The sequence below is a fragment of the Squalius cephalus genome (genome assembly GCF_949319135.1).
Source record: "Squalius cephalus genome assembly, chromosome: 10".
Taxonomy (NCBI): Eukaryota; Metazoa; Chordata; class Actinopteri; order Cypriniformes; family Leuciscidae; genus Squalius; species Squalius cephalus.
The window spans coordinates 14,206,388-14,234,119 of NC_137131.1; the positions used below are offsets into that span (position 1 = coordinate 14,206,388).

Genomic DNA, 27,732 nt, shown 5'->3' on the forward strand with positions numbered 1-27,732 from the left:
AAACACAACCCAGCAGAACACCAGAAAGACTCAATATAAGTGAAGAGAAGTCTTCACTCAGCAGAGTGTGTGTGCGTTTGTGCATGATTCAGTCATGTCAAATGCCAGCTTATGCCCAGTCAGCTTCTCTTCCTTCATTCTGAGAGAACATCTGTGTCTTGGCTGGCTGAAGCAGCTCCCTGTTGCATGAAAACCAAGTTTTAGTCTAGCATGGTGATTAAAAAAAGTGAGATGGTCCATACACTTACAACTCCAGAGTGTCTCCCCCTTAATACTTAAAACTTAGTTTTTATCCCTTTAGCTTTTCTAACTTTAAGCTCTGTTCACACTGAGATGTCAAAACAAAACAAAATGCATCTGTATGGATTCCAGAAAAAACCTTGTCACCCATCCATTTTCCAAACCGCTTGTCCTCTGTAGGGTCTCGGGGGTGCTGGAGCCTATTCCAGCATCTCTGGCAGGCTGGGGAAAAAAGTATTTTTTTTGTTCGTTCATTCATTGATTTGTTCACTTGTTTATTTAGGCTGAATATGTGCAGTTTATAATATATATATATATATATATATATATATATATATATATATATATACATTACATATACATATACATAAAAAAAAAATATATATATATATATATATATATATATATATATATATATATATATATATATATATATATCTTTTTTTTCCACAGAAAAAAATACTTTTCTGTGTCTGGAACTACTATTGATATTGTTGATCTTTGAATACAAGGACCAAAACAGCAAACGGAGCAAAGGGAAGTGGTGTTTATTAAATAAAAATTGCATACAAATTGGAATGTTTATTTTACAGCTGTATTATTGCTGTATTAATATTTTACATTTGATTTTTCCTATATCATGACATATATTCCAATATTCCGATATTTTATTATATATATACAGTGAGGAAAATAAGTATTTGAACACCCTGCTATTTTGCAAGTTCTCCCACTTAGAAATCATGGAGGGGTCTGAAATTGTCATCGTAGGTGCATGTCCACTGTGAGAGACATAATCTAAAAAAAAAAATCCAGAAATCACAATGTATGATTTTTTAACTATTTATTTGTATGATACAGCTGCAAATAAGTTTTTGAACACCTGAGAAAATCAATGTTAATATTTGGTACAGTAGCCTTTGTTTGCAATTACAGAGGTCAAACGTTTCCTGTAGTTTTTCACCAGGTTTGCACACACTGCAGGAGGGATTTTGGCCCACTCCTCCACACAGATCTTCTCTAGATCAGTCAGGTTTCTGGGCTGTCGCTGAGAAACATGGAGTTTGAGCTCCCTCCAAAGATTCTCTATTGGGTTTAGGTCTGGAACCTTGATATGCTTCTTACAGAGCCACTCCTTGGTTATCCTGGCTGTGTGCTTCGGGTCATTGTCATGTTGGAAGACCCAGCCTTGACCCATCTTCAATGCTCTAACTGAGGGAAGGAGGTTGTTCCCCAATATCTCGCAATACATGGCCCCGGTCATCCTCTCCTTAATACAGTGCAGTCGCCCTGTCCCATGTGCAGAAAAACACCCCCAAAGCATGATGCTACCACCCCCATGCTTCACAGTAGGGATGGTACTCATCATTCTTCTTCCTCCAAACACGTTTAGTGGAATTATGACCAAAAAGTTCTATTTTGGTCTCATCTGACCACATGACTTTCTTCCATGACTCCTCTGGATCATCCAAATGGTCATTGGCAAACTTAAGACGGGCCTTGACATGTGCTGGTTTAAGCAGGGGAACCTTCCGTGCCATGCATGATTTCAAACCATGACGTCTTAGTGTATTACCAACAGTAACCTTGGAAACGGTGGTCCCAGCTCTTTTCAGGTCATTAACCAGCTCCTCCCGTGTAGTTCTGGGCTGATTTCTCACCTTTCTTAGGATCATTGAGACCCCACGAGGTGAGATCTTGCATGGAGCCCCAGTCCGAGGGAGAGTTTAGCTTCTTCCATTTTCTAATGATTGCTCCAACAGTGGACCTTTTTTCACCAAGCTGCTTGGCAATTTCCCCGTAGCCCTTTCCAGCCTTGTGGAGGTGTACAATTTTGTCTCTAGTGTCTTTGGACAGCTCTTTGGTCTTGGCCATGTTAGTAGTTGGATTCTTACTGATTGTATGGGGTGGACAGGTGTCTTTATGCAGCTAACGACCTCAAACAGGTGCATCTAATTTAGGATAATAAATGGAGTGGAGGTGGACATTTTAAAGGCAGACTAACAGGTCTTTGAGGGTCAGAATTCTAGCTGATAGACAGGTGTTCAAATACTTATTTGCAGCTGTATCATACAAATAAATAGTTAAAAAATCATATATTGTGATTTCTGGATTTTTTTTTTTTTAGATTATGTCTCTCACAGTGGACATGCACCTACGATGACAATTTCAGACCCCTCCATGATTTCCAAGTGGGAGAACTTGCAAAATAGCAGGGTGTTCAAATACTTATTTCCCTCACTGTATATTTTTTTACTTTCACAGTTTCATTATTGGGGACGGACAACATATTGGTTATAAGGGTAGCAATGGGTTATTATAGCTTTCTTTTAAATATACAGCAATTCTTGTAAACAACAATTCCTAGTTTTTTGTTGTTGTTTTATTTGGGGGGTGGATTTACATTGTTTTGTAATGTTACTCTTGGTGTGAATAAGCCTATAGCCTATAGCAAATAATAAGTCTTAAATAAACCATAAAAAATAGCTAGCTGTGGCATGGTTGCATCTGTTGTGCTCGTGAGGATTTAGGTTCAAGCCCAGCCTGGGCTTGTCCCATTCCCATTCCCATTCTCTTTCCCTGTTAATCTCAAGTAGCTGCAGTCTTTTGCATTGAGTTATGCTCTGTCTAGCCATTTCAAAATGAAGAACTCACGCGTTGTTGCTGCCCCAGACTAAAAGTCATTGGGTGCAGTATTGGAATAAATTCCTTATTATTGAAATTAATGAAAAACAAGATTGTGGCAAGGGGGCGTGGTTCAGCGAGGTCTGCAATGGGAGAGAGAGGCAGGAGACGAGAGGTGTGTAAGTAGGTCAAGTGCAAATGATAAACACCTGTGTCTTGTTTCAGTAACTGACATGGAGAGACAGGATAAAAGCCACCAGGAAATGGATACAGAGGGAGAGAGAGACTGGACTGGGACTTTTTATTTGCGTTTTATTAAAGTAATTCCAAGAAATCATAAACAAAAGGTTGTGCTCTGCGCAAATAACAATAAATCAACTCTTTCACTGCAGCACTTGGGTTTCCAGTTCTTAGACATGCATGAAGTCCCAGTCCAGTCTCTCTCTCTCACTCTGTATCCATTTCCTGGTGGCTTTTATCCTGTCTCTCCATGCCAATTACTGAAACAAAACACAGGTGTTTGTCATTTGCACTTGACCTACTTGCACACCTCATCTCCTGCCTCTCTCTCCCGTTGCAGATCCTGTACCCCAACCATGTATTCCTCATTTTGGAGGCTGTAAGCAAAACAAATATATTCAACATTTTGATGTAGCAAGAATAAATGTGAATGGATTCTCCCCTTTCTCTCTGTTTGACAACTTGCCCAAAGCGAAGGGAGGTAGTAGAGCCTGACAGAACTGTCATCCTATCCTAGTGCCAACCAGCTTTAACTTCAGTGTGCCCAGTGTGCGTGTGCTGAACTGCTGAAACAGCCTGTCAGCTGCATCTCTCAGGAATACCAGGGCAACTGACTGTCATGCAAACAACTTACAACAGGATCTTGTTTTGCCACGTGTTTAATTGGAGCTCGTAGACATGTCTTACTGGAACTGAGAGGCAGGGAGTGTTAAATTCACGGATGGTTAAAGTGTGGACATACACTGAGGCAGAAACTGTGACAGTGTGATATTAAGCCTTTGCCTTGGTCATGTTTATAAACTGCCGTAGGACATCCTACCTTTCCATGCCCTTCACAGACTCACAAGGTCAAACATGCATTCACATTACTCCTTGCTTTCCTCTCTTGCTGTATTCACTTAAAAGAATCTGGCCAACTGCTCAGTACCGTTGTCATGGCAACAGCAGCCTCCTGCAGCATCTCCTCTCCCCTACCTCCTCCCCCTCTGCTCTCTTCCCTCCGTCCCCGGGCGGACCCGAGGGGCCTTCGTCTGCCCCTGTCCTTGCCCCCAGCGCCAACCCTTTCTTCTGGAGGTAAGAGTGCCCTTGCACTTGCTCCTGATCCAACCTCCTTTACAGCAGCATGCTGGATAACTAGGCATCGTGTGGTTCCTAATTCGTCTAATCTGTTTTTCTAATGGGGTGGTGTGGTTTAGTGGCTAAATGCTTAAGGTGGGTAACTGGAAGGCTGCATGTACTGGTGCCTTCAGCACTGTGCCCTTAAGCAATGCACTTAACCCCAGGTTACTCAAGTGGGATTGTTCATGTTATAAATATACTTTGTCACTTTTGGTTAAAGCATAAAGGCAATTTGCTGAAATTACTACTTATTAATAACTGTAGCCTGATTTTTCTGTTAAGGGGGTCGCACACCGGACGTGAAGCTCAGCGCCGCGCCGCGCCGCGCCACATCTAGGACAACTCTCACCTGAAAATCTGATAACATCAGCAATTTTCTGATTTCTGTAAATAGATATAAAACTAAATGTATATTGCAGCACAGGGTTAAGTCCGTATATACATTAACTACGATTTGAGACACATAAATGTAAATTTAATATACAGTGCTATGCATAAGTTTAGACACCCATACTAAAGTTGACTAAAAAGAGGAATAAAAAATCATCTTTTGGAAACTGAACTTAATGCCTTAATTTAAAAAATTAGGAAAAATCCAACCTTTAAGGACACCATACCTAGAGATTGGCATGGTTTTATTTCAGTTAGCCTAATAGCTAGTTTGATTTGCATTGAGAGATGATCTAATGGAAAGTACTCCATGCCAATCTCTAGGTATGGTGAAGGCTATGTGATGATGTGGGGCTATTTTAATTCCAAAGGCCAAGGGAACTTTATCAGGATGCATAGTATCCTAAAAAAAAAAAAAAAAAAAATACTTAAAAATAAAAATCTGCCTGCCTCTATGGGAATTTAACATAGGGGTGTCCAAACTTATGCACCCTGTATTTTAAGGAAGAACATTTATTTATTTATTTATTTACGATACATTATTCATTCACAAAGAAAATTGGTGTCCTTAAAGGTTGGATTTTTCCTAATTTTTTAAATTAAGGCATTAAGTTCAATTTCCAAAAGATGATTTTTTATTCCTCTTTTTAGTCAACTTTAGCATGGGTGTCTAAACTTATGCATAGCACTGTAAAACTATGTAAATGGCGCTCTGTGGCGCGGCAGGATTTTGAACACGGTCCTGAGCCCTTGCTGGGCGCCGTGGACAGACGCCGAAAGGCGCCACCGGTGTGTGTAATCTCATAGAGAATAATGTGTTTGAATTTAAAAGACGTGGCGTTGAGCTGCGCGTCCGGTGTGCGACCCCCTTTAGGGCCAGTTTCTGCTACTGCGTGTTATGGATGGATGGGTTTTTGTTTGTTGATGAGAATGGTTTGTGGAGTTTTTGGATTAGGTTTTTGGACGATAATTTTATATACTGTGCAGTAGGGCTGGACGATACATTGAATTATCACGATATATTCACAATGATTTTGTTGACAATATAGCCTATATCTACTTAAGCAACATTGAAGTGATTTCAATGTCCTATTAAATTTGCCATTTAGCTTTCTTGTGTTCATTTAGTGAAGTTGTTAGTGGAAAACATGCAGTACATTGATTTTTAACTTTATTTGTTTAGTTCATTTTTTAAATCTATTTGGCTATACAGTAGGGGTGGTAATGTACCTCACGATACGATACAAGATACATGGCTATAGATAATATCATGATACAGCAATTCTGCGATAATCGATATCTATTGCTAGACAATCCTGTAATGATACATCATACAATATCTGTGAAATATTAAAACAAAATGCCAGTGAAAAGGTTAAGGGTTTTTTCTCTTTATTATTTAAGTCCAAACCCTTAGAAAACAGCACAAAAAGTGTTTCAGTCTGTAAATTCAATTTTACATTATAAGTTTATTAAACATTATATTTTTTAAAAGCTTAAACTTTTCTTTGTGTGTAAACTGACTTTGCTTCAACAGTGGATGCGATTGGATAACTGGACTAACCAGCGGACCAATTTCATTGCACAGCATCTCAAATGTTGGTTTGATCATTCTGAAATGCCTGAGCTAAAGTCTGTCATCAAAATGACTTGGTTGTATTCCCTTCCAGAAGTGTCTCACATGATTGCTTTCTCAAACGCCAGGCACCCGAACGTGTTGAAGATAACATGTTTATTGCGTTTCGGCTGTGTGCTCTGAGATGCAAGTCATTTATGATGTAGTAATAAAGAGCCACAGTGGCTTCTTCGATTGCAGCATCTTTTTTAACTGATATTTTGCACCAATTTCCCAGGAAGTGACATTTTTTTGTGGGATGGGATGTAAATGCTGCTTTATGTTTTATGTGATATTCCAATTTTGCGGCTAAGTTAAATTCCCAACTTTGGATGGAAACATAGCTAGTCTCATGTGATCCTTCAGAAATTGTGCTCACAAAACATCTCTTATTATTATCAATGTTGAAAACAGTTGTGCTGCTTAATATTTTTGTGGAAACCCTGATACATTTTTACAAGATTACAAAGATTTTTTCATCTTTGATGAATAGAAAGTTCAAAAGAACTGAAATAGAAGTTTTCTGTAATAATGTTAGGCATTTACTTGCAGTCCTTGTTGAATAAAAGTATTCATTTCTTAAATATAAATCTTATTTACCCCAAACTTTTGAACTGTAGTGATTTTTTTTGTGTGTTATCGCCCAGCCTTATTGTGCAGATTAATATGGTGCCAATAAGCTTTGATATGGTTTGTTTATGCCCTGCTCATTAACTCAAGTGTGTGTGTGTGTGTGTGTGTGTGTGTGTGTGTGTGTGTGTGTGTGTGTGTGTGTGTGTGTGTGTGTGTGTGTGTGTGTGTGTGTGTGTGTGTGTGTGTGTGTGTGTGTGTGTGTGTGTGTGTGTTGAATGCCTGTGGAGCAGAATGAGAGTGATTCTGCACTAATGAGTTGCTCTGGAATGTCAGAACTCCATGTTCTCTCCCATTTGACTACAAGTGTTTGTGTGTTCACCTTGATCCATCACTGATCTCTTGTTTGATGACAAATTGCTGAGCACAGTCTGCTATCGGGGTGTCTTCAGCCTGTGGGTTAAGAATATCTGCGTTCACAATGTTGGAACACAATGTGTGTTGTTTTTTTGTAGTTTTTTTTTTGCATTGTAAGTAGTAAAGGACTCATTTTAGGTTATTTAGGGGGCACAGTGATCAGGAGCCGTGTGGAAACTCCATTCACATTCAGTATAGCTTGAGGAAATCACTACAGTCTGCTTTTATTTTTTAAAGGCAGCTATTTTCTTTCCTTACTTTGTGCTGTCCATCCTCTATTGATCATGATCACAATAATAGAAAGTGTACAAAATAATTTTCCTTTCCTGTGAAGCCTCATTTCCCATGTGTATTGGCTTGACCAGGCATCATTTCCCATTTCTAAAAGATGCTATCGTATGAGTGGAAAGGCTATTTTCTACAGTTCCCCACAGGTTTAGACCAACAGTGAAGCTGCAGGAAATCAAGTCTTAAAACCTTTAAGAGCTCAACTCAACAGGACATTCAAGAGAAAGGCAGAGAACTGTTCCAAAGACTGTTGCTTATTCCTTTTCTCCATCATTGGGTCTTTCATCTCACTGCACATCACACTTAATTCCACTTTTTTATGTGAATGAAAGCTCCTTTTTGTTTTGTCTAGACTTGTTCTCTCTTGTGATACTCTGACTAGCTGCCCAATATCAGCAAATTAAATTAACCCAAATTCAGTTATGATCGACTGACTCTGGTCCGTTCGAATAATATCCTCATTGTTATCTACTGATCAACCATAGATATACAATAGAACTATAATGAAGTTCTAAAAATGTAAATGTAACATTACAGATAAACTACATTTTGATGCCCATATTAGTATTAGCCAATATTTATTGATTTTCATTTTTGCATTTTTGCATTACAGGCCACAGACAAGGGACACCCTGAGCTGTGAAACTAAATATAACTTTATGTATGTATATACTGTATATGGTTTAAAAAAAGGCGAAACAATTGATTCGTTTTACAATCTCTTTTATGAACTTTTTGAAGCGTCAAAAAGGTAGTTGCTTACCTGTCAATGGAGGGACAGATTTTATTATCTTTATCTTATCTTTATTCTTTTATTTTTATTATATATTCATTTGCTTTCCGAAGATGAACGAAAGTCTTATTGGTTTGGAACAACATGAGGATACCAGAATTTTCATTTTTGGGATGAACTAATAACCCTTTAATCATTTGGAGCCACTTTTGGACTATAGAATTTTTCTCAAAAAGTTTGTAGTAGCCTATTTGTTTTTTGTGTTTTTGTTTTGTGTTTGCACACTGTAATTTTCTCTTTCAATTTGTATTTATTGAGGAAGCCAAAAAAATACCCTGCTTCCACAGTGAAAACGCCCTCATTTATACAATGTTAGCACTGTCTACTGCCTGCCTCCACCGGTGTTGGGTGGAGATGTTTTCTCCCCCTACAGTAGCTGTTTGTTCTTTGATGTGTGTCTCGAAGCAACTGAGCCCATGGTGTCGGTCAGCTCAAGGTGACACAGTGCTCCCATGCCTGTCTGCATCTAGCCTGCTGCAAAACTGCAAAACAAATATGATTCAAAACAGCCTTGTTTATCTTTTTGATTCCTCATTTTTCACTTTTTTGAGTTGAGTCCTTTGACCTGCTAGCCTGACTATGTCAGACTTCGTACTTCCACTCAATTTCATTTCGCTTCTGTACTCAGTCTGAGACCGCGTCATAGCTTTCCGTTTTCCTCCGGCCTGAAAACAGCCGGCCAATTAACGAACAGAGGTGCGTAGATTTACTTCACATAATCTGCAAAAGTCGTTCACAGCCATGTTCACTCCGGTATTTCGCTCGATGGATTTGTTTTCGCATCATACATGTGTTTACAGTGGAAGTTAGATGCGGCTGAGCATGCGCATAACACACGCCATAACCAAACGTTATGTGATTGGCTTACGGGTAACCAATGATTTTAAGCTTCAGACTAGCGCCCCCAGGCGGTAAAGAAAACATTTTTCTATTACGGAACTCCAGACTCTCTCTACGAAGCAAAGCGAAGTAGCAGAGTCTGGTATTACCAGGCTATTGACCTGCTGGACTAATGACTGAACAGTTTGGAACGCACAGAAAATCTCATTTATGCTTGTACCATTTGACCGAATAATCCTGCATATGTGTGTGCGTGTGTGTGCACTTTAATCCCCTGTCATTTCACTTCAATCCCGTCACTTTCTCCAGGGATGCTCGGTACTTGAATACTCTTGTCGGATTCAGCCATTTCTGGTTGACAGAGCATCTAGCATTAAAATGTTTCACTATTTCTCTCAAAATGTCTAGTTTTACTAGCAGTCTCTCACACTCTGACTCTTCTGGAGGTAATCTGGAGGTTGTATTTAGAGTTGGCTGCATCTTTATACATGTGCTGCTGTGTATTTGAGAGAGAGAGAGAGAGAGGAGTGGAGGGTGTTGAGGAGAGAGAGAGAGAAAAAGCACATGACAGCATCTCACGATAGCTTTAGTTGTGTCACAGGTTGCCGGCAGCAGCAGCTGTAGGAACATCATCTAGTGCTTGCTATCAGATAGAAAGCCTGCTCATTTAGCCAGCTGTTCTTCCTTCTCTGCCGCTTTATGACATTTGATCTTTGGATGACAGCCATGTTAGTGCACCGATATCATGTCTGACTCCTTCTGGACCGTTCTCTCCAATTTCTCTATGCCGGAGAGAAGCATGCTCCGCCGATCCAAGAGGTACAGCTCTCCATTTTCTTTTTTCTATCTCTGTTCTTTCTGTTTGTTCTTATCATGTTAGTCAACTTGTTTTTTTAGTCATATGAGCTGTAATGGATGGCATGCTGCAGGCAGTCTTGTGGTTTTGCTTATGTTTGTGTGCTCTGTGATTTTTCTCACTGTTGTTGTTGTGTATTCTGGTGGTCACGCTCATTTCAGCCACTCTACATGCACATCGTACAATGTTCCTTCCTCTTGGTCAATGTGCGTAAAAGTAACGACCGCCCGTCAGCCAGGAGTGCAAATTATGACGTGGCCAGACATGCACGCAAACACGCAGGCGAGCAAAGTTGGTCTTTCATAAAATGATGCTTGAGACTGGGAAGTTCTGCTCTGACCTACCATGACAGAGTGAACTTGCGCGCAGATGTGCTCAAATGTGTGGTTGACTTAGATAGAGATCACCTATAATTGCTTTCCATCCTTCCCTGCTTGTGTTCTTGCTGTCTTCCAGTAGCCTGGAGAGACAGATATAGGGGAGGGCACAGTGCTTGCATAGCAACAGAGCTGAGACTGTTGTAGAGTGATCTGCTTCTTTCCGCTCTTCATCTATCTCTGTGAAGTAGGGTCATTCTCATAATGATGCTAAATGTCTGATTCATTCAGTGGCCATGAGGTTGGAGCAGTGCACTGTGTGCTGTATAGAGTCATGGTGTGAATGATGTATGAAAGGATGAATGAGACTTTGAATCATGTATCTTATACACGAGAGGTGTCTTGTTACTTTCTAAGCAATCAGAATTTCCTATAGCAGAGAATACATTTTGAAAATGATATAGACTTGCCATTTATACTGCCATACTTTACCAGGCGTACCTTTATTCTACAAGGATGCATTGATCAAAAGTGACAGTAAAGACATTATTAATGTTACAAAAGATTTCTGTTTCAAATGATTGATGAGAGATGATTCCTGAACTAACCATGAGCAATAACAATTGTTCATTTTTTGTTCATGTTAGTTCACAGTGCATTACCTAATGTTAATGTTAACCAATACAGCCTTTGATTTTAATAACATTAGTTAATGTTGAAATGAATATTAACAAAGATTAATAAAATGCTGTGGAAGTATTGTTCATTCTTAGTTCATGTCAAGTCAAGTTAAGTCACCTTTTTTTATATAGCGCTTTTTACAATACAGATTGTATCAAAGCAGCTTCACAGTGATAACATGAAAATAATACAACAAAGTTTGTTTCTAGAAGAAAATTGCGTCATCGTCCACCTTAAGTAAGGCAGATCAATAATATTGTTGAATATTAAATGTCCCCAACTAAGCAAGCCAAAAGCCAAGGCAACAGTGGCAAGGAACCAAAACTCCATCAGGTGACAGAATGGAGAAAAAAAAACCTTGGGAGAATCCAGGCTCAGTCGGGGCCAGTTCTCCTCTGGCCAATGAACGAACAGTGTATGATTATGATTCAGGCAGCATTACAGGTCAGAAGTCAGATTGGATCAGAACATTCAGAATATTTGTCCAGTTCCATCGGGTTGGAAGTCGGAGTCATCACGCCGGTATGGAGACGAGTTTGTTGAGGATCAGTGCTGATGGCTGTCGTGTCAATGAGGCCTTCACAGGGCTGATGAGCCTGGCACCTCAGGGATGCGTCATGGATGGGTCCAGACGCAGGTCCACCATCTGATCTGGATACGGCCCGGATCCGGCTGACTTCAGTAAACCTCGGAATAAACAGAAAGACTAACATTAGCGTAGATGCCATACTTCTTTTGATGTAACGAGTACATCAGGTGTTATAGGAAGTGTCCCCGGTTCCGGCTGACCTAATCTATGCAGCCTAATAATCATTTAACTGATTTGAATAATAGAAATGTATAATGTTCTATATGAATGCCAGGTAAAAGAGATGCGTTTTTAGTCTAGATTTAACCTGACAGAGTGTGTCTGCTTCCCGGACAATGTTAGGAAGACTGTTCCAAAGTTTAGGTGCTAAATAGGAGAATGATCTACCGCCTGCAGTTGATTTTGATATTCTAGGTATTATCAACTGGCCAGAATTTTGAGATCGCAGTAGATTTGAAGTACTGTAATGCATTAAGAGCTCGCTCAAGTACTGCGGAGCTAAACCATTTAGTGCTATGTAAGTAGTCAGCAATATTTTAAAATTTATACGATGTTTAATAGGGAGCCAATGCAGTGTTGACAGAACGGGACTAATATGGTCATACTTTCTGGTTCTAGTAAGAACTCGAGCTGCTGCGTTTTGGACCAACTGGACTTTGCTTATTATGCGTGCAGGGCAACCACCCAGTAGAGCATTACAATAATCTAGCCTTGAGGTCATGAACGCATGAACTAACTGTTCTGCATTTTTCATTGAAAGCATATGTCGTAATTTAGATATTTTTTAAGATGGAAGAATGCGGTTTTACAGATGCTAGAAACGTGGCTTTCAAATGAAAGATTGGTATCAAGGAGCACACCCAGGTGTTAACTAATGTTTACTAATAAACCTTATTGTAAAGTGTTACCAGAATAATGAATGATTTCTGAAAAATCCTGTGACACTGATAGGAGTAATAGCTCCTAAAAAAATTGTTAAATGTTAAAATAGAAGCAGTTATTTAAAATGTCAATACTATTTTACAATATCACAGTTTTTACTGTAATTTTTATTAAATATATGCAGCCGTGGTAAGCATGAGAGACTTCTTTTTAAAAACATTAAACAAAAATCTTTCTAAACCCTCTGTTGAACAGCAGTGTATTCACATGCTCCCAATTTGCCTGTTTACAACCACAAGAAAAAAACTGTTCACATACATTTTTCTGCTAACACAAACATTTTGACCAAGAAGTGGATTTGACCGCTCACACAAACGTTCTTGCGTGTGCACGTGTGTGTGTGAGAAGCTATTAGAACTCACCAGTCTCCTCTTCCTCTGTCTCTGGGGTGATGCCGAACTAGCTGCAGTCTTGACACCTCACTTGTCAACATGCATCAGCTCACATGACTCCACTATGGAATTTCCCAGAGGTATCATGTCTTGATGTGGTCTGTGTAACATGTTACATGTTACAGTGGAAATGTAAAGAAATGAAAAGTCAAGCAGAATGTTCACGCTGCCTCTCAACAGTACGTTTTTGAGCCCATGTGATGCTGTCACAGCTACTTTGGGATGTAATAACTAAATCTTTAACTTTATCTCTCTTTAAACTTTCTTATTTTCTCTTCATCATTCTATCTCTTCCTCTGTTTCTTCATATCGTTCAGGCTCCCATCAGCATTCTCATTATAGTCACTCCACATGACAGGTCTTTGAATCTCATGAAACATTCAGCAGGACCAATTTCAGATTGTTCAGACTGTTAAATTGTCCTCTTCCTTGATGATATACATTGCTCGATTGATTTCTCTCTTTCTCTTTTTCATAATTTTCTGCATTGAATATAGCCACTTAGCCTGTGGAAAGCCTTCATAGGCACATCTGAGCAGGTCTCAGTCATTGATTCATTGTATTTCAGACAGTGGTTGATGGTTGTATGCATTTTAATTATCCACATAGGAAAAGCTACAGGCAATGTAATAAGTATACATGTGGCAGCTTTGGGGCCACCATATTCCCATCTTTCGAGAAGAAAATTGGTCTAATTTAAAATGAAAATGACTGTGCACAATATTGATAGTACCTTGATTACAGGAAGGAAACTCAAGGCAGAAACGATCAGTGTCGTAATTGGCTTTCTGGCCAGCATTGATTCTGTCCGACCCTTTTGCATCTCTTGAAACATGCTATTCCCATTGTTTCCATTATATTACGCTTGCCAAACCTCAAATCGGGTCAAGCTTGTTATAAAAGAGGCAATGCATTTGTTTATTTGATCATTTTCCCCCTCTCAACCTGTCCACAGTGTTGAGGGGGGTGGAGCGCTAGGTTAGCAGGTGTTTGCTCATAATTGCAGTGTTCAGTATTAATTGGCTCGTTGCATGTGCTCATGGCAATTATACCATTCAGCTCATGACGTTTCGCAGTATGAGCCCTAGCCCGAAAACCACTCTGTTTTCTTCAGTATATAAGGTGGATAATCCTTTGAAATGCTAACTAGCTGATTTTTTTTTTTAAATATATATATTGTATATATTTTAACTAGGGCTGCACGATATTGAAGACAAATGCAATATGTGAGGGTTTAGGGTTTCAGGTAGGACTAAATTAGGTTTATTTGACAACAGAAATTGAATAAATGTAAAAATAAAACACTGCTTAGTCTTCACTGTATGAATTAAATACTGATTCTTATTAAAGATACAAAAGTTATTCAGTCATGAGCAGTGAGTGAGTTTCTCATTGTCTTTTGTTGTTTATTTAACATTAAGCACACAGAAAGAAACAGGTTTATTAGGCTGCTGTCGAATCCAGTATATTGTTACACATTTGCTTTCTTTCTCGACTGTTTAGTCCATTTAAGACTTAACTGATTGTGTTTATGTGAATACTCAGCAAGACAGCCATTTTGACATAATTTTGTGTGTATTTGGGTTTTCTGTGTGCGTGAGTACTTTACTTATTGCATTTAATAACATTAAACATTGCACGTGTCTGTAACAGTCATGTGTCCAGTCTACTCTCTGCTGTCTGTCCTAAAACTTGGACTTTTTGTGATTTTATTTTTTTTGGAGTATTAAAATCATGCAGTTATCACAAGCCGTTGCAAAATACATATCGCGATATGAACATTTGCATTATTTCAATTATATATATATATATATATATATATATATATATATATATATTGTGCATACCTAATCTAAAACTTCTACAATGCAAGTAAATCACTTGCATATGCAACCAAATTTCACATTAGGTGACTAACAAATATCTTTTTTTGTGTTCAACATTAGAAAGAAACTCATACAGGTTTGGAAAAACTATCCCATTAAGTGAACGTAAACTAAACAGTCAAGAAAGACACTTCGGGCCCTATTTTAACGATCTGAAACGCAAGTATCAAGCGCAAAACGCAAGTAACTTTGTGGGCGGATCTTGGGCGCTGTTGCTATTATACCGGCGGGATAAATGACTCTTGCGCCCGACGCAAATCTAAAATGGGTTGGTCTGAAGTAGCTTCATTATTCATAGGTGTGGTTTGGGCGTAACGTGAAATAAACCAATCAGAGCGACATCTCACATTCCCTTTAAGAGCAGGCGCGCTTGTTCTATAGCGGAGTCCTATTATAACAGCGGATTTTCCAGACGCACGCCAGCAGCGGTTCACAGCCGAGGAGACCGACGTTCTCGTCAGGGACGTTGAGGTTGGAGAAACACACCCAAATTAACTTTGGTTAAACAAGCGTATGATAATTTGGGTAAATGTGTAAGCTAGATGTATGCTTTTATAATAAACTGTCTATCTATCTATCTATCTATCTATCTATCTATCTATCTATCTATCTATCTATCTATCTATCTATCTATCTATCTATCTATCTATCTATCTATCTATCTATCGTAATAATGTAGGCTATGATTTGCAAAAATGAAACCTGCTGCGTCTGTGTGTAGATGAGATAAGCAAAGTGTATGCGCATTGTGCACACGCTACATTGATTATGACCAAGCATGCGCCCTTAAAATAGCATATGAATAACATGCGCAACGCGCCACTAGTTGTTTTCAATCAGTGGCGGAATTGTTTTCTAAACCTGCAAAATAGCATGAGGGAACGTTTGCGCCGGAACACGCCTCCTCTTTGCGCTGAACCGCCCCGGGGAGCGCAAGTGTATTTCTTAGTTAACCGACATGCATCTGTGGAGGGAAAAGTCCGCTGTGCGCGGGTGCAAAATAGGAATGATACATGCGTCGGTGTACAAAGTCAATTGCGCTGGGTGCAAGATAGGGCCCTTCATGTGTAACACTATCAGTAGATTGTGTCCGTGCATTGTCTTAAAGTGACAACAGCCTATAATCTTGCTGCTGTCTATGTTTTTAATGTTAATCAAACAACAAAAATCAGTCACTGCTCTTGACTGAATAACTTTTGTAAGGATGAATCTATATTTAATTTATACAGTGAAGACTTTGCAGTGTTATTTTACATTTGATTACTTATTCAATTTCTGTACCTATTCTACCTAATCTGTTTCTAACATACTGAGATCTAGCCTACCTGAAAAACCTGCATTGTTTATTTTATTTGTATCTTTGTTCTATTTTTTATTTGTGCTATTGCTTGTAGTTTGATTATTTGTTCCTATTTTATTATAGACCGTTTACTTGTCTTTAATAATGTTTTATATTTATATTTTATGTTATTTTTATTTTGTTTGTGCATACCATCTGTTGATGCATATCTGTTTACATACTTAGGTGTGTTTAGAATTCAATGCAATTAGAATAACATTTAAACACCTGTCGTTTCACAGGGAATTTAATTCATATTCCTCAATGCTTTTATGTGTAGATGTGAAATAACACTGTCACAATGTGATAAAGCGGCAAGTGATAAATGCCATCTCTTCTATGTAAAATCCAAGTTTGTCTCCTATCTATCCGACAAGACATTTTGTAAGTCATTGATTTCTGTTCCACTCACAGTGAAATCTCCACATAACTTTAGCAGCAAATAGATTTTGATTGGCTTCAGGGTCCCCATTGGTCCTCAAACAGTCTTAAAATGTGTTAAATTATTTTTAATGAAATTTCAGGTAATTAAAAGTCTTTATATTTTAAACGTATAAAACACATCTTATTAAACTTAATTATTAAACTTATAAATGCTGTGATTGAATCAAATAAATTTATGCACTACATGTTCAAGTCAAAACGCGGTGCTGTTGCACGTTCTAGGCTACATGCTTGCGGTTTCAAAACAGTTCACAAATAATGAATACCAAGCATATATGCAAAAAGGGATTGCTTAAGATTTACTGTTGATAAATTATGACAGTGTCTACATTATGGTGTTTATATTGTTACATGTTGTAGATGGTTGTAAGAGTGTGTAATTCTGGCTTATTTATAATTAAAGGTCCAACATTATGCGTTTCTTTCTATCTGTCATTCTTTCTTTCTTCTTAGGTTTGTAAGTAGGTTTGTTCTGCATGGACATACTGTATTAATCATATTTGTGCAAGTCTTAAAAAAAGGTCTTAAATTTGATTTAAGCACTCTGCAGAGACGCTGTGGCTGTAATTATGTTTTTTTGCTTTTAGCAAGAACAGAAAAATTAGGCTACTTGTTGTTGCCTACATTTTAAGACATATTTAAGACTTGTTGCTGGAAAACTGTCAGGATGTGTCTGGACACAGCGTTTTTCTGTTGCCTGGGGTGCAGGGCAAAGTAAAGGCAGTTTAGCTGACATTATCCTGCCCAGCAGTGTAGGGGAGTGAAATTTCCTTCTGTTATCTACCAAGACTCTAATTTCTCATGAATGAAGACCCTCTATTATAGCGTCTCATCTGGCTTTTCTATAATCAAGATCGGATGAATAGAGTGGAAGAGCTCTGACAGTCTCTCACAAACATCTCACTATAGCATCTCTCATCCTCAAGATTTATACTTAAGGCTATGTGTGCATGAGTGTGTTTTCTTATATGTTAGCTTTTTACTGGAGTATTTGTACAATCTAATCCAGGATAAGTGAGTGTGTGAGTGGATTATTTTTTGCTTAGTTCAGGTGACCCACTTTCAGAGAGATGCAATGTCCTTCTGATGCAAAGTTAGCAAAAATTTAAAACAAGCAGTGCCTCTATTCACTAAGATGCATTAACAAATGCACAACATTTGTTATTAAACAGACGGTAAAACAAAAACTATAGACGCAAGCTTGGAGACACCAGATTCATAAATATACTTCATGTTCATAGTCGTTAGGCTAATTGTATCCAAACCTAAACAAGTTCTACCAAACATAATGTCATTCAAAACAGCCCAAAACAAATCCGGTTTCACTCAAATAAGTCCAAAAGAAGCTTAATTAATTCAAACAAATGCAAATTAATTCAGACGGAAATGAAAACAAGCAAGTTTGGTCGCAAATAGAATTGACATTTCTTGATGTTTAGAAGCAATTCTCTCTCCAATTACTGTAATTAAGGGATAACTTTCTTTTCGCATGCGTGAACCCTGCACAGCTGCACATGTTATTAGCATGTAAATTGCACCGGGGGGGTTTTGCTGCCATGTTTCCCCCCCTTTTATTTTCTATTGATGGAATGAAGTTTTAATGAGAACGTGCAGCTCTTTTCAACAGCATGCCTCCTGGAGTTTCACATTCAAGCTCAATTTATGGCAAAATGCACTTTAATTTTGTTCATTTTTGCTAATTCATGTCGATATCCACCCACACACTCACCTATAAACAATGTGAAATTTTAACATCTTGGCCGTTGTTCAGCTGCGTTAAACTTTCATGACAGCACTTACAGGTTGTGGCTGTTGTGACATTGTGTAACAGTCATTCTCGAGTAAAAGTAAAAATATCTTTATTGAAAGTATCTCTGGTAAGAATTTTAAAAAAAACCTGCAAGAGAAGATTTAAAAGGTACAAGTATCTTAAGTATTAAATGGACAAAATAAATACAACAGAACAAACATTTACAAATGAACTAAACAGTTTTTTTTAGGTTTTTCATGTAGGTCTAAACTATATTTTCAGGTACAGAAATAGTAATCAAATGTAAAATATCACTGCATAGTCTTCACTGTATAAATATAGATTAACCATTATTACAGTTATTCAGTCAAGTGCAGTGAACGATTTTATTTCTTCTGTCTTTTGTTTGATTAACATAAAAAAAGACCGCTGCAGGAATAGTAGATTGCTGTCACTTTAAGAGCTGTACGGATCCGATATACACATGCATATTATCTCACATTTACGTTCACTTAAGACTTAATAACTGACTATGTTTACAATTTTTGAGAATTTTATGTAAATATGTCTGTGTAAGCTCAGGATGACTTGAAAGAGTATTCTCGTGCTGTGAGACGTGAGTACCAAACTGAGAGACGCGGGTACTTTCACGTCTACGAGCACTTGAATATTTAAATTGTCAAGGTTTAAAAATATGCAAATCATCAACTTCTGTGAAGATGCAGCACTGGCCTGATCGGGCAAGTGACAGTTCCGTCAACTGGCCGCGAGTGTCACGCTGGCCCCGGGCCATCAATCAGTCCTTATTGTTAAGCCCTGAAAGGGTCATGAAACACTAAACTATATTTTCTTGTGTTTGTGTTGTACATTTTAAAATACAATGTAAGAATTTGTTCAGCTGAATTTCAAAACTGATCAATTTTGAGCTTTTTGCAATATTTTTGTCTCTGGGTTTAAAATCTTTGTCGTCTACCAGGTTTAAAATCTGCATAATTTCTCACATTATTGTACATCTATGACTCATCAGTGTCTCATAATTATTCCTGAGACTGTGCGTCCCTGTTTTATGTGAAGGCGGGTCACTAAATGATTCACGACAGCATGCATCACTTTTCTATGACAGATGCTTCAAACTGAGAGATCACATACAGTAGTTGAGAGACGTGTTTATGAATCGCAAGTCAGTGTTTTTCACTTTGCAAGAGTTTCATGGCATAAATTCTCTTCTATAGACCCTGAGTCTTTGACACACACACAGTCTATCAATGCTATGAGTGTAACCCTTCTTCTGAGCTCCTTGATATAACCAATTAAACAGCTTATGTAAATGTAGCAAAATAAGTCTCAAAAGTTATTAAAAATACAACACAGCACATTGATAAATATTTTCCATGCTGAGTACAAATGCAATTACATATGTATTTGTGTAATGCACTGTGAGCTTACCAGACCATGTATACTTGTTAAAATAGGGGATTTCATGACACTTTAAAGGGGTCATCGGATGTCCATTTTCCACAAGTTGGTATGATTCTTTAGGGTCTTTATTTAAAGTTTGTAACATACTTTGGTTAAAATTCCTCAATGGTTGTATAAAACAACACCCTTTTACTTCCTCAAAAACAGCTCTGTTCACAGCGACCCGTTTCGGTGCATGTCTCTTTAAATGATAATGAGTAACTGCTCACCCCACCCCTCTCTTCCATGGGGGGTGTCGACACAAGACACATAAAGTGCTCCCTTGGTGGACAGTATACAAATGGCTGAGAGCGTAAATATACTAATACGGAAAATATGCTAATACAAGAAATATGCTAATAAGGGACAGTCCGTCAGTGGTCGTGGGCGGAGCATGAGCAATATGACATCACATTGCTCAGAAAATCCAAATGGCTTGATTATTGAGAGTGTTTAGATTTTTTTCATTGTATGGTGGTTGTCCACACACTGCAAAGACACATTTATATGCAAACACCATATAAAAGTGAATTTTGCATCCCATGACCCCTTTAAGAATACGATTTTTTTTCTTAGAAATTATATGTAGATATGTAGCATTGTTAAACATTGCACATTGATAAAATCTTTTTTTTTTTTATTGGATTTTATTTGCATAGAGATTTTTTTTCTCAACCTTTTTTACATCGACACTCAGATCCTTTTGCCGACGGCCACTGTCACTCATGTCTTTGAAAATTACCAGTTCTCATTGAAAATGTATGACTTGAGTCGCTGCAGATCCCTGTCAGTGTAAGCGCTCTTTTAGATAAGACTACTAAGCCCTGTTTTATTAGGTCATTAAATGGGACAAGTCTTCATTGTTAATATCAACATAAATCCATTGAAGAAACATTAATATTGCAGGTTGCTTGGTCTTGCTTTGACACAAACAGACTGCTCTATTTAGAGCATGCTGCTGTTAGATCTTTATTGTAGAGTAAATAGATGCAGTATAAGCCCCTCTGTGAGTAGGAGATGTGAGATTTCTTGATCGTAAACATTTTTAAGCACTTTGCGGTCAGCATGCACATCTTGGCAGACAAAATCAAAGTGCTTTTCTGATGATCTTTTACCTAACATCATTCTCAAAAAAAAAAAAAAAAAAATCTTTAAGCCAGCACCAAAGGAAAGCCTTTCTTATCAGGCAATTTAGAAGAAAGGCCTTTCTTTAAGTATTAATGTGCCAGCGTTAGCTTGTGAGTCATCGATTTTCTCCTGCTTTCTCGCTTTTTTTCTTCATCCCACCCCTCTCTTTCTCTTTCTCTCCATGTCTCCTGCTGTGACTCAACTCACTTCTGAACCTCCATTACACACTGAGTGATGGCTGCCACTGTGAAAGTGGCGCAGGTCTCTGCTGTGATACTTACTCTTTCTGCAACACTGTTTGGACCAAGATGCATTCATGCAGTTATCCAGAAAATTACCAAACACTTTTAATGTCATTGTCATGGTCTGAAAAGTCACAGAACAGCAGTAACATACTGTAAAATGTGTGAAAAGCTCACAGCTATGGACAATCTCCTGCAGTGTGTGGTGCAGATTTCTGTTTTCTATAAACGCTCGTACCCGGTGGGTATTTGTTTTTGACTTGTTATTTATATGACAGAATAGTGACATTTATTTTAAAGACTTTAAAGACATTTGAATAATGAATAATTGCTTCGAATAATGGGTAACACTTTACCAGTAGTATAAGTATTCAGTAATAAAGTAGGCTACTTAAAAATAATTTGCAAACTATTAGTTTGTAGTTAATTCATAATTCATATATTGTAGTGTCTACATTGTTAATATATTAATTGTCTATACAAATAGTGAGTTATTCCTTCATTGTCACTGTAATTAACTAAATTATTATTGTTTAATCAGCTCATATGTAAAGAGTTAGATAAAAAAAATATAACAATAATTATGTAAGGAATAATTTATATCCAGCCGGTTGCTATCGCAGAATAAACCCCGACAGGGTGATCAGGATGTAAGTATGCTGTAATGTTTTAAAGATTTTTTTTTTTTGAAAATATTTTCAGTGGTTATATTTATTTTTATTTTATCTTTTTATAATGAACAAACAGTTATTATACTGGTTTAAGTTTCACAACCTTAACTACACAAAACATAATTTCAAGTCAGACACTACTGAAAGTAATGACTTGCCGTTCTGTAACAATTCTGACTGATTCTGTGAGTTTATTCAGTGAAAGATTACTTTTTTGCGTGACTCTTACAGTATGAGATCATATTTGTCTTAGTGTAGTCACTTAAGAGAATATAGCCTAATAAATACCCTGTCTTGGCAATATTTCATGGAGCACATGCTTATGTCATCACATTCAAACTCAAAACTGTGCATCATTATAATGTTGTGTAATGGATTGTAGATGCGAAAAGCAGTATCGTGATTTCTCTGTGATTTTTCTCATAGATTGCCTTTTTGATCGTTTGCCGTGTGTGTCAATATTTTGCTCACATCGAATTAAAGAGCACTCATCCTTTACTTTTCACCACACTGCTCTCCATCTTGCGGTTCTGAAATCTCTCCTCTCTTCAATGGAGCGTAAGACTGTATAGTCCTAGCTGGAGGTCTCAAGGTTCATTTGAGCTGTAGGTGGCTGTTTTTCCCCCTGTCAGCTTGAGCTGGAGGCTTTTAGCATTTACGCTAGACGAAAAAAGAACAGATAATTCTGTGCACTCCCAGCCTCATAAAATGAGACAGGTTTGTGTGACCTGAATAAGAGAGTAACTGTCTGACACCACTGCCATTTCAAAGGGGAAGCAATTCTGTTCTTTGCTGTCTGTAATCTTTTTGAATGGGCATACTCTCATAACTCAATACTTTACAATGTCTGTTTTTACATTTATTTGATCTAAAGATCGTCCTCTTAATTAATGTTTTGGCACGATAGCGCAATGAGTCTATTTAGTCATTATTATGCATAAGTGTATGAGAATAAGTGTATTTTGGTTCTTTTTTACAGCTGTCGGACCAGCAACAGAAAGAGTTTGATAGTGACATCCAGCACCTCTCCCACTCTGCCTCGACCCCATTCTCCACTGCACGGACACCCAGGTAAAATATATACCTCTCTCTTCCTTATGACATGTGTTTTAAACCCTTTTGAGCTGTTTACCAAAAATACATGTTTAGGCCTTTTTATGTTCCCAATGTAAAGTATATTCCAAACAATAGGCAGAAACAATATGCTGCCTTATTAGATAACTTGTTTGTTTTATATATATATATTATATTTTTATATATATAAAAGCACCCATGATGGCGCGGACAGAGTAAATGTTGACTAGAAATGCATTTTATTAACTTTTTCACCCTATATTTGTGTATACTGTGTGTTTGTGCTATTAGTATCATGTTGGGGTACACTGACTTTATTTTAAGGTTAAGTTATCCTTTAACTGTAAGAGTTGATGCCTATTTAGAGCATTTCAGTAATTTTCAAGGTTTATTTTTTGTTAGCATTTTGTCTTAGTAGGTAGCTGGCCACATAAGACAGTAGGCACTTTACTAGAGTCTGGACCAGAGCCATACAAATTATACAAACACAACAAGTAAGACACACATGCTGTTCATCTTGTCACATAAAAATGGAAAGCTGTGTGGCAGCTGTTCACAAAATATTACATTATATCTCCATAGCAACCATCTCAGTTTGCCATGGAGTAATTCAAATGTGGCGCAGGGATTTCTCATCTAATTCATGTGCATCATGAATAGATTGACAGTTGACATTCTGTAATGCAATTTCTCTGGATGCCTTCTTGTGGATTGGAAGATTTTTGCCTTCTGTCTTGTCGGAATTATGTCATTCTTGTTTGAAAAATGTTTTATTAACCTGTAAAACATGAGGCATAATCAAATCCATGTGTTATACATACGCACAAACTAAAGTAGTGTTTATGTAAGGAGAAGATCGTTTTATGTTTTCATATGAGTGATTCTCAGTTGCCTTTGTGGTGTCAATGAGTGCAAGCAAACATTTTCATTATACATAATTGCAAATGAGGAGTACGCAAATGGCAAAAATTGGACATTAGATGTGTTAGAAGGATCATTAAAATAGCCAGCACTCTATGTAACCCAACAGTTAAAATATCATGATTTAAATTGTAATTTCAAAGAACTGCTATGAAGTAAGCTAAAAAAGCATTCTTAAGAAGAATATTTCACAAGGAAAGAATCTATGGGTGGCCAAAAGAAGCCATTAGTCAAGAAAGACGTCAGGGATTTGCCAGTAATAACCATATAGTGACCCTTTTATAATGTAGGAAAGATATTTTGTGGTCAGAAGAAACCAAGAATATAGCTTTTAACTGAAAAACGATATGATTTACTTTGTGCAAAATCTAACACAGGCCACAAAACACCATATCTACAGTGAATTATAGTGATGGTAGTTTCCTGCTTTGGGCACCTGGCCATTTTATTAACAGAAAGAAAAATGGATGGTGCAAAATACAGGGAGTGCTGCAGTAGAACCTCTCAGTCCACTAATAAAATTGGAACTTGATTTTTTTTTCAACATGGCAGTGACCACAAACACCAAAAATATGATAGTTATTGCTTACAATCAGTTTGCTAACATTAATTCATTAGTCTAGTTATTATGAACTAACTATGAACAATAACCTTTTTCAGCATTTATCAGTGTTTGTTTATAAATGTACCATTGTTTTATAATTATAAAACTAATTAAAATCTTTCACTTTGAGTTTTAGTATTTAATAAAAACAAAAGGGCTCGAAATGAACTTTTTTTAATTGGTAGCACTGGTGCTCTCAACCTTTAAAAAGTTAGAAGCACCAGCAAAAATTTAGGAGCACCACAACTAAAATGTTTATATATACTAAAATGTTAGGAGCACCACACCTAAAATGTTGGGAGTGTGGGAGGGAGTGTTTTAGTGAAGTAGTTAACCAAGACGAATCAAGGGCTGGGTATGAGATATGTAGCAGTGTGCTTGTTATCTTCTCTCTTCAGCTCTTTTCATTTTGCACGCTAGTTAGCTCCTTGTCACGTGACAGCGGAGCGCAGTGAAAGGGAGTGATTGACGGCTAATATTAACCAACCTAATCTGCTTTAAAGTTAAGAACGTGAAGATGAAGTTTAGTTGGTTATGTGATAGAACAGTGGATTGGTCACTGTGTCAGCTCACAGCAGGCACATTCTGTGCAGTAATTGGCGAACGTTTTGTAGAGAAATTAAAACGGGTCGCACCTCAACAATTATTTTCGGGTAGCATATGCGACCAAAATGGTTGCAGTTTCGAGCCTTGGTGTCACAGCAGTTGTCACATTAATGTTTTAATAAAGCTGGAGCTGGTGAAAAAACACTTTGTAAAGGTGCTGCTGCTCCGGTAGGTGTATCCCCTGAGCATGATAGAGAAATTGAGAGATCAGCTGTCAAAGCCAGCAGGAGATCAGCTGTCAAAGTCAGCTCTCTCTCTCTCTCTCTCTCTCTCTCTCTCTCTCTCTCTCTCTCTCTCTCTCTCTCTCTCTCTCTCTCTCTCTCTCTCTCTCTCTCTCTCTCTCTCTCTCTCTCTCTCTCTCTCTCTCTCTCTCTCTCTCTCTCTCTCTCTCTCTCTCGTGTGTGTGTAGAGATTAAGGAGATGACTGATTGTGTGCTTATAACTGATCTCCAGTCATGAGCACACATAAAGCGCTCAGATCATGCTCACACTGTTCAGCCGGGCTCTTAAAATGGTAAATACTGTGCTGCAGTCCTAATCATTGACTTCGGCTTGTCAACTCCATCTTCTCACTGAATTACTGGATTAAACCATCAGCACACACAGTACAGTGTGTAAAGAGACAACAAAAAGCTTAGTTTGTCACCACACTAGCATTGTAGAATAAAGGATTCAGGATTTTTATATTAATATTGTGCTTTGAAGTGCTCGGTCCTGATATAAATCACATGAGGAAACATTGTTTGTTTTTATCCATGCTGCATCACTCAGTTGTGTGCTTGCAATATTTAAATCTAAAAGGGAACATAAACCCAAATGCTGCTTCATTTTAAGCACTTCAAAGCCATTAGCAGCATTTTAATGTGACTGCCAACAAAAGCGGCGGAGGCTAAATTATTTCAAACTCAACTGAGCACAATCAACAGGGGGTATGTATGCACTGCTACACTGCACCCCATTACAGTCTGTTTCAGGAAGCTGTTTGCCAGGTTATGTCACCAGCAGCACAAGAATTAAATACTGCACTCAGTGCTTTGTGAATCATTACACTTAAGACAAATAGATCTGAAAGAGCTGGAAAGCACTCACTACTACTGTGATGCTGTTGTTTCAGTAAGCATATTAGATTGATCTGTATAGAACATAATTGATCACAACAGTGAAAAAAATTAAGATAAAAAAAACATCTGATTTTTAACCTTTGTAAATTCCAGCTCTTAATTTCATATTTAAGATTTTTTTTTATTCAATAATGTTATTGTATAATTTTATGTGATTTCATTTATTATTATTATTATTTATTATGAATTTGATTAACATTTATTTACTATATGTTTATTCATTAGCATTAGTATTTTAATATTTAAAGTGTCATAATATTTGATCTATATATAATATTATTTAATTGTATTTTTGTATTTTTCTGTGCAGTACTTAATATTGTGCAATATATACATTCATATTATGAATGATCCAAAATAAATTAAGCATGCGGTTATGAAGGATGTTGAGTTAGATTGATGAAAACGTTGCATTTATTCCTGTCACATTTTTAAAAATCTGTTAGTATGCTGTTTATTTCCACACATGAAAATAAGATTTTCACACAAGATTCTGCGATTTTCACACTATCATCCAGAAAACTGATCCGTACCACATCCAGCTGTGGTGTGAACGTAGCATGTGTAATTCAACAGGGTGCTGATTAGTTTTCTTCTCTCAGCTGTGTATCATATGAGAAAGAGTCTGCTTCTCTTCAGCTAACCCTTCATCCTCTACAGTTTTCGTGATGAAAAATAAGCAGATGTTTCGCTGTGTAGCACACCATTATGCCTTCTCCTACACTCTCCATGATGGGATTCTCCTTGAAATGAATGCATCTCCGTGACAGATCCACACTGCTCCGTGTCCCAGTCCAGCTGTGCGCAGCTGTTCCTACAGTCACTTCCTGACAAAGAATTATGCTCTCATTAATATTTAAGATTTGGCACAGGCCGCTTGACGAATGCATTAATGCATGATTAATGCATGGGGGATTGTGACTCGAGCTGCACCAGACAGTCCAGATAGAAGCACCCCGTTGCTCGCATTGACTGGATTGATTGATGATGCCTGGATCTGTGCTTCTTAATTCACACATGACTAGGAATAGTGGTTTTTAGATCACTTTTTTTTCTAGTAATATTAGTCATAGCAGTTATGCATGTCTTAATCTATAAACTATGCTCTATGTAATCTATCCTAAATTGTGACTTAAAAATATACCATACTGTGAGCCCAGGCTATGAAATCTTCTTGCCATTTAAATATCACTGGAATAGAGATAAAGAGTATGTTTTAGCAAAAGCGCCTGGATATGAATTGGAGCTGATCAGTTAATCAATAAAGGATTCTTTGCGCATGGTCTGCAAATCATTTTATAACACTCATTATGAAATATCACTCTACTTGAGGCATTTTTAGTGGAAGGGGCCCTGTTGTCTAAAGCACTTAAACACCGTAAGTGCTTCACATTCTACACACTAATCTATTCTCAGAGAGCTGTGCAGGAGAAAAGAAAAGACTTGTGATCAAAGTGTGTTTTATCCATGTACCTCTGGTCTCAACACAGCCTACATAAGAAGCCCACTCTTCTAAAGGGTTTTGTTATCTTAAAAGGGCTTTGATGAATAAAAGGGGAATGATTTTAGCAGAA

At 37.6% G+C, this 27,732-nt stretch overlaps 1 protein-coding gene across 9 annotated transcripts in view; it reads left to right on the forward strand.

Moving 5' to 3' along the window:
• mast2 (microtubule associated serine/threonine kinase 2) overlaps window positions 1–27,732 on the forward strand; it is a 135,194-nt gene that overhangs the window by 83,021 nt on the left and 24,441 nt on the right. For 6 of the 9 annotated variants that reach the window (XM_079882821.1, XM_079882822.1, XM_079882823.1 and 3 more), the window contains one exon: window positions 22,812–22,903. In XM_079882821.1, coding sequence (XP_079738947.1) covers window positions 22,812–22,903 — 92 coding nt within the window. Of the gene's footprint in view, window positions 1–4,011; window positions 4,180–9,760; window positions 9,957–22,811; window positions 22,904–27,732 lie in introns of those variants that run through there. The other 3 variants (XM_079882825.1, XM_079882828.1, XM_079882826.1) reach the window with 3 other exon arrangements.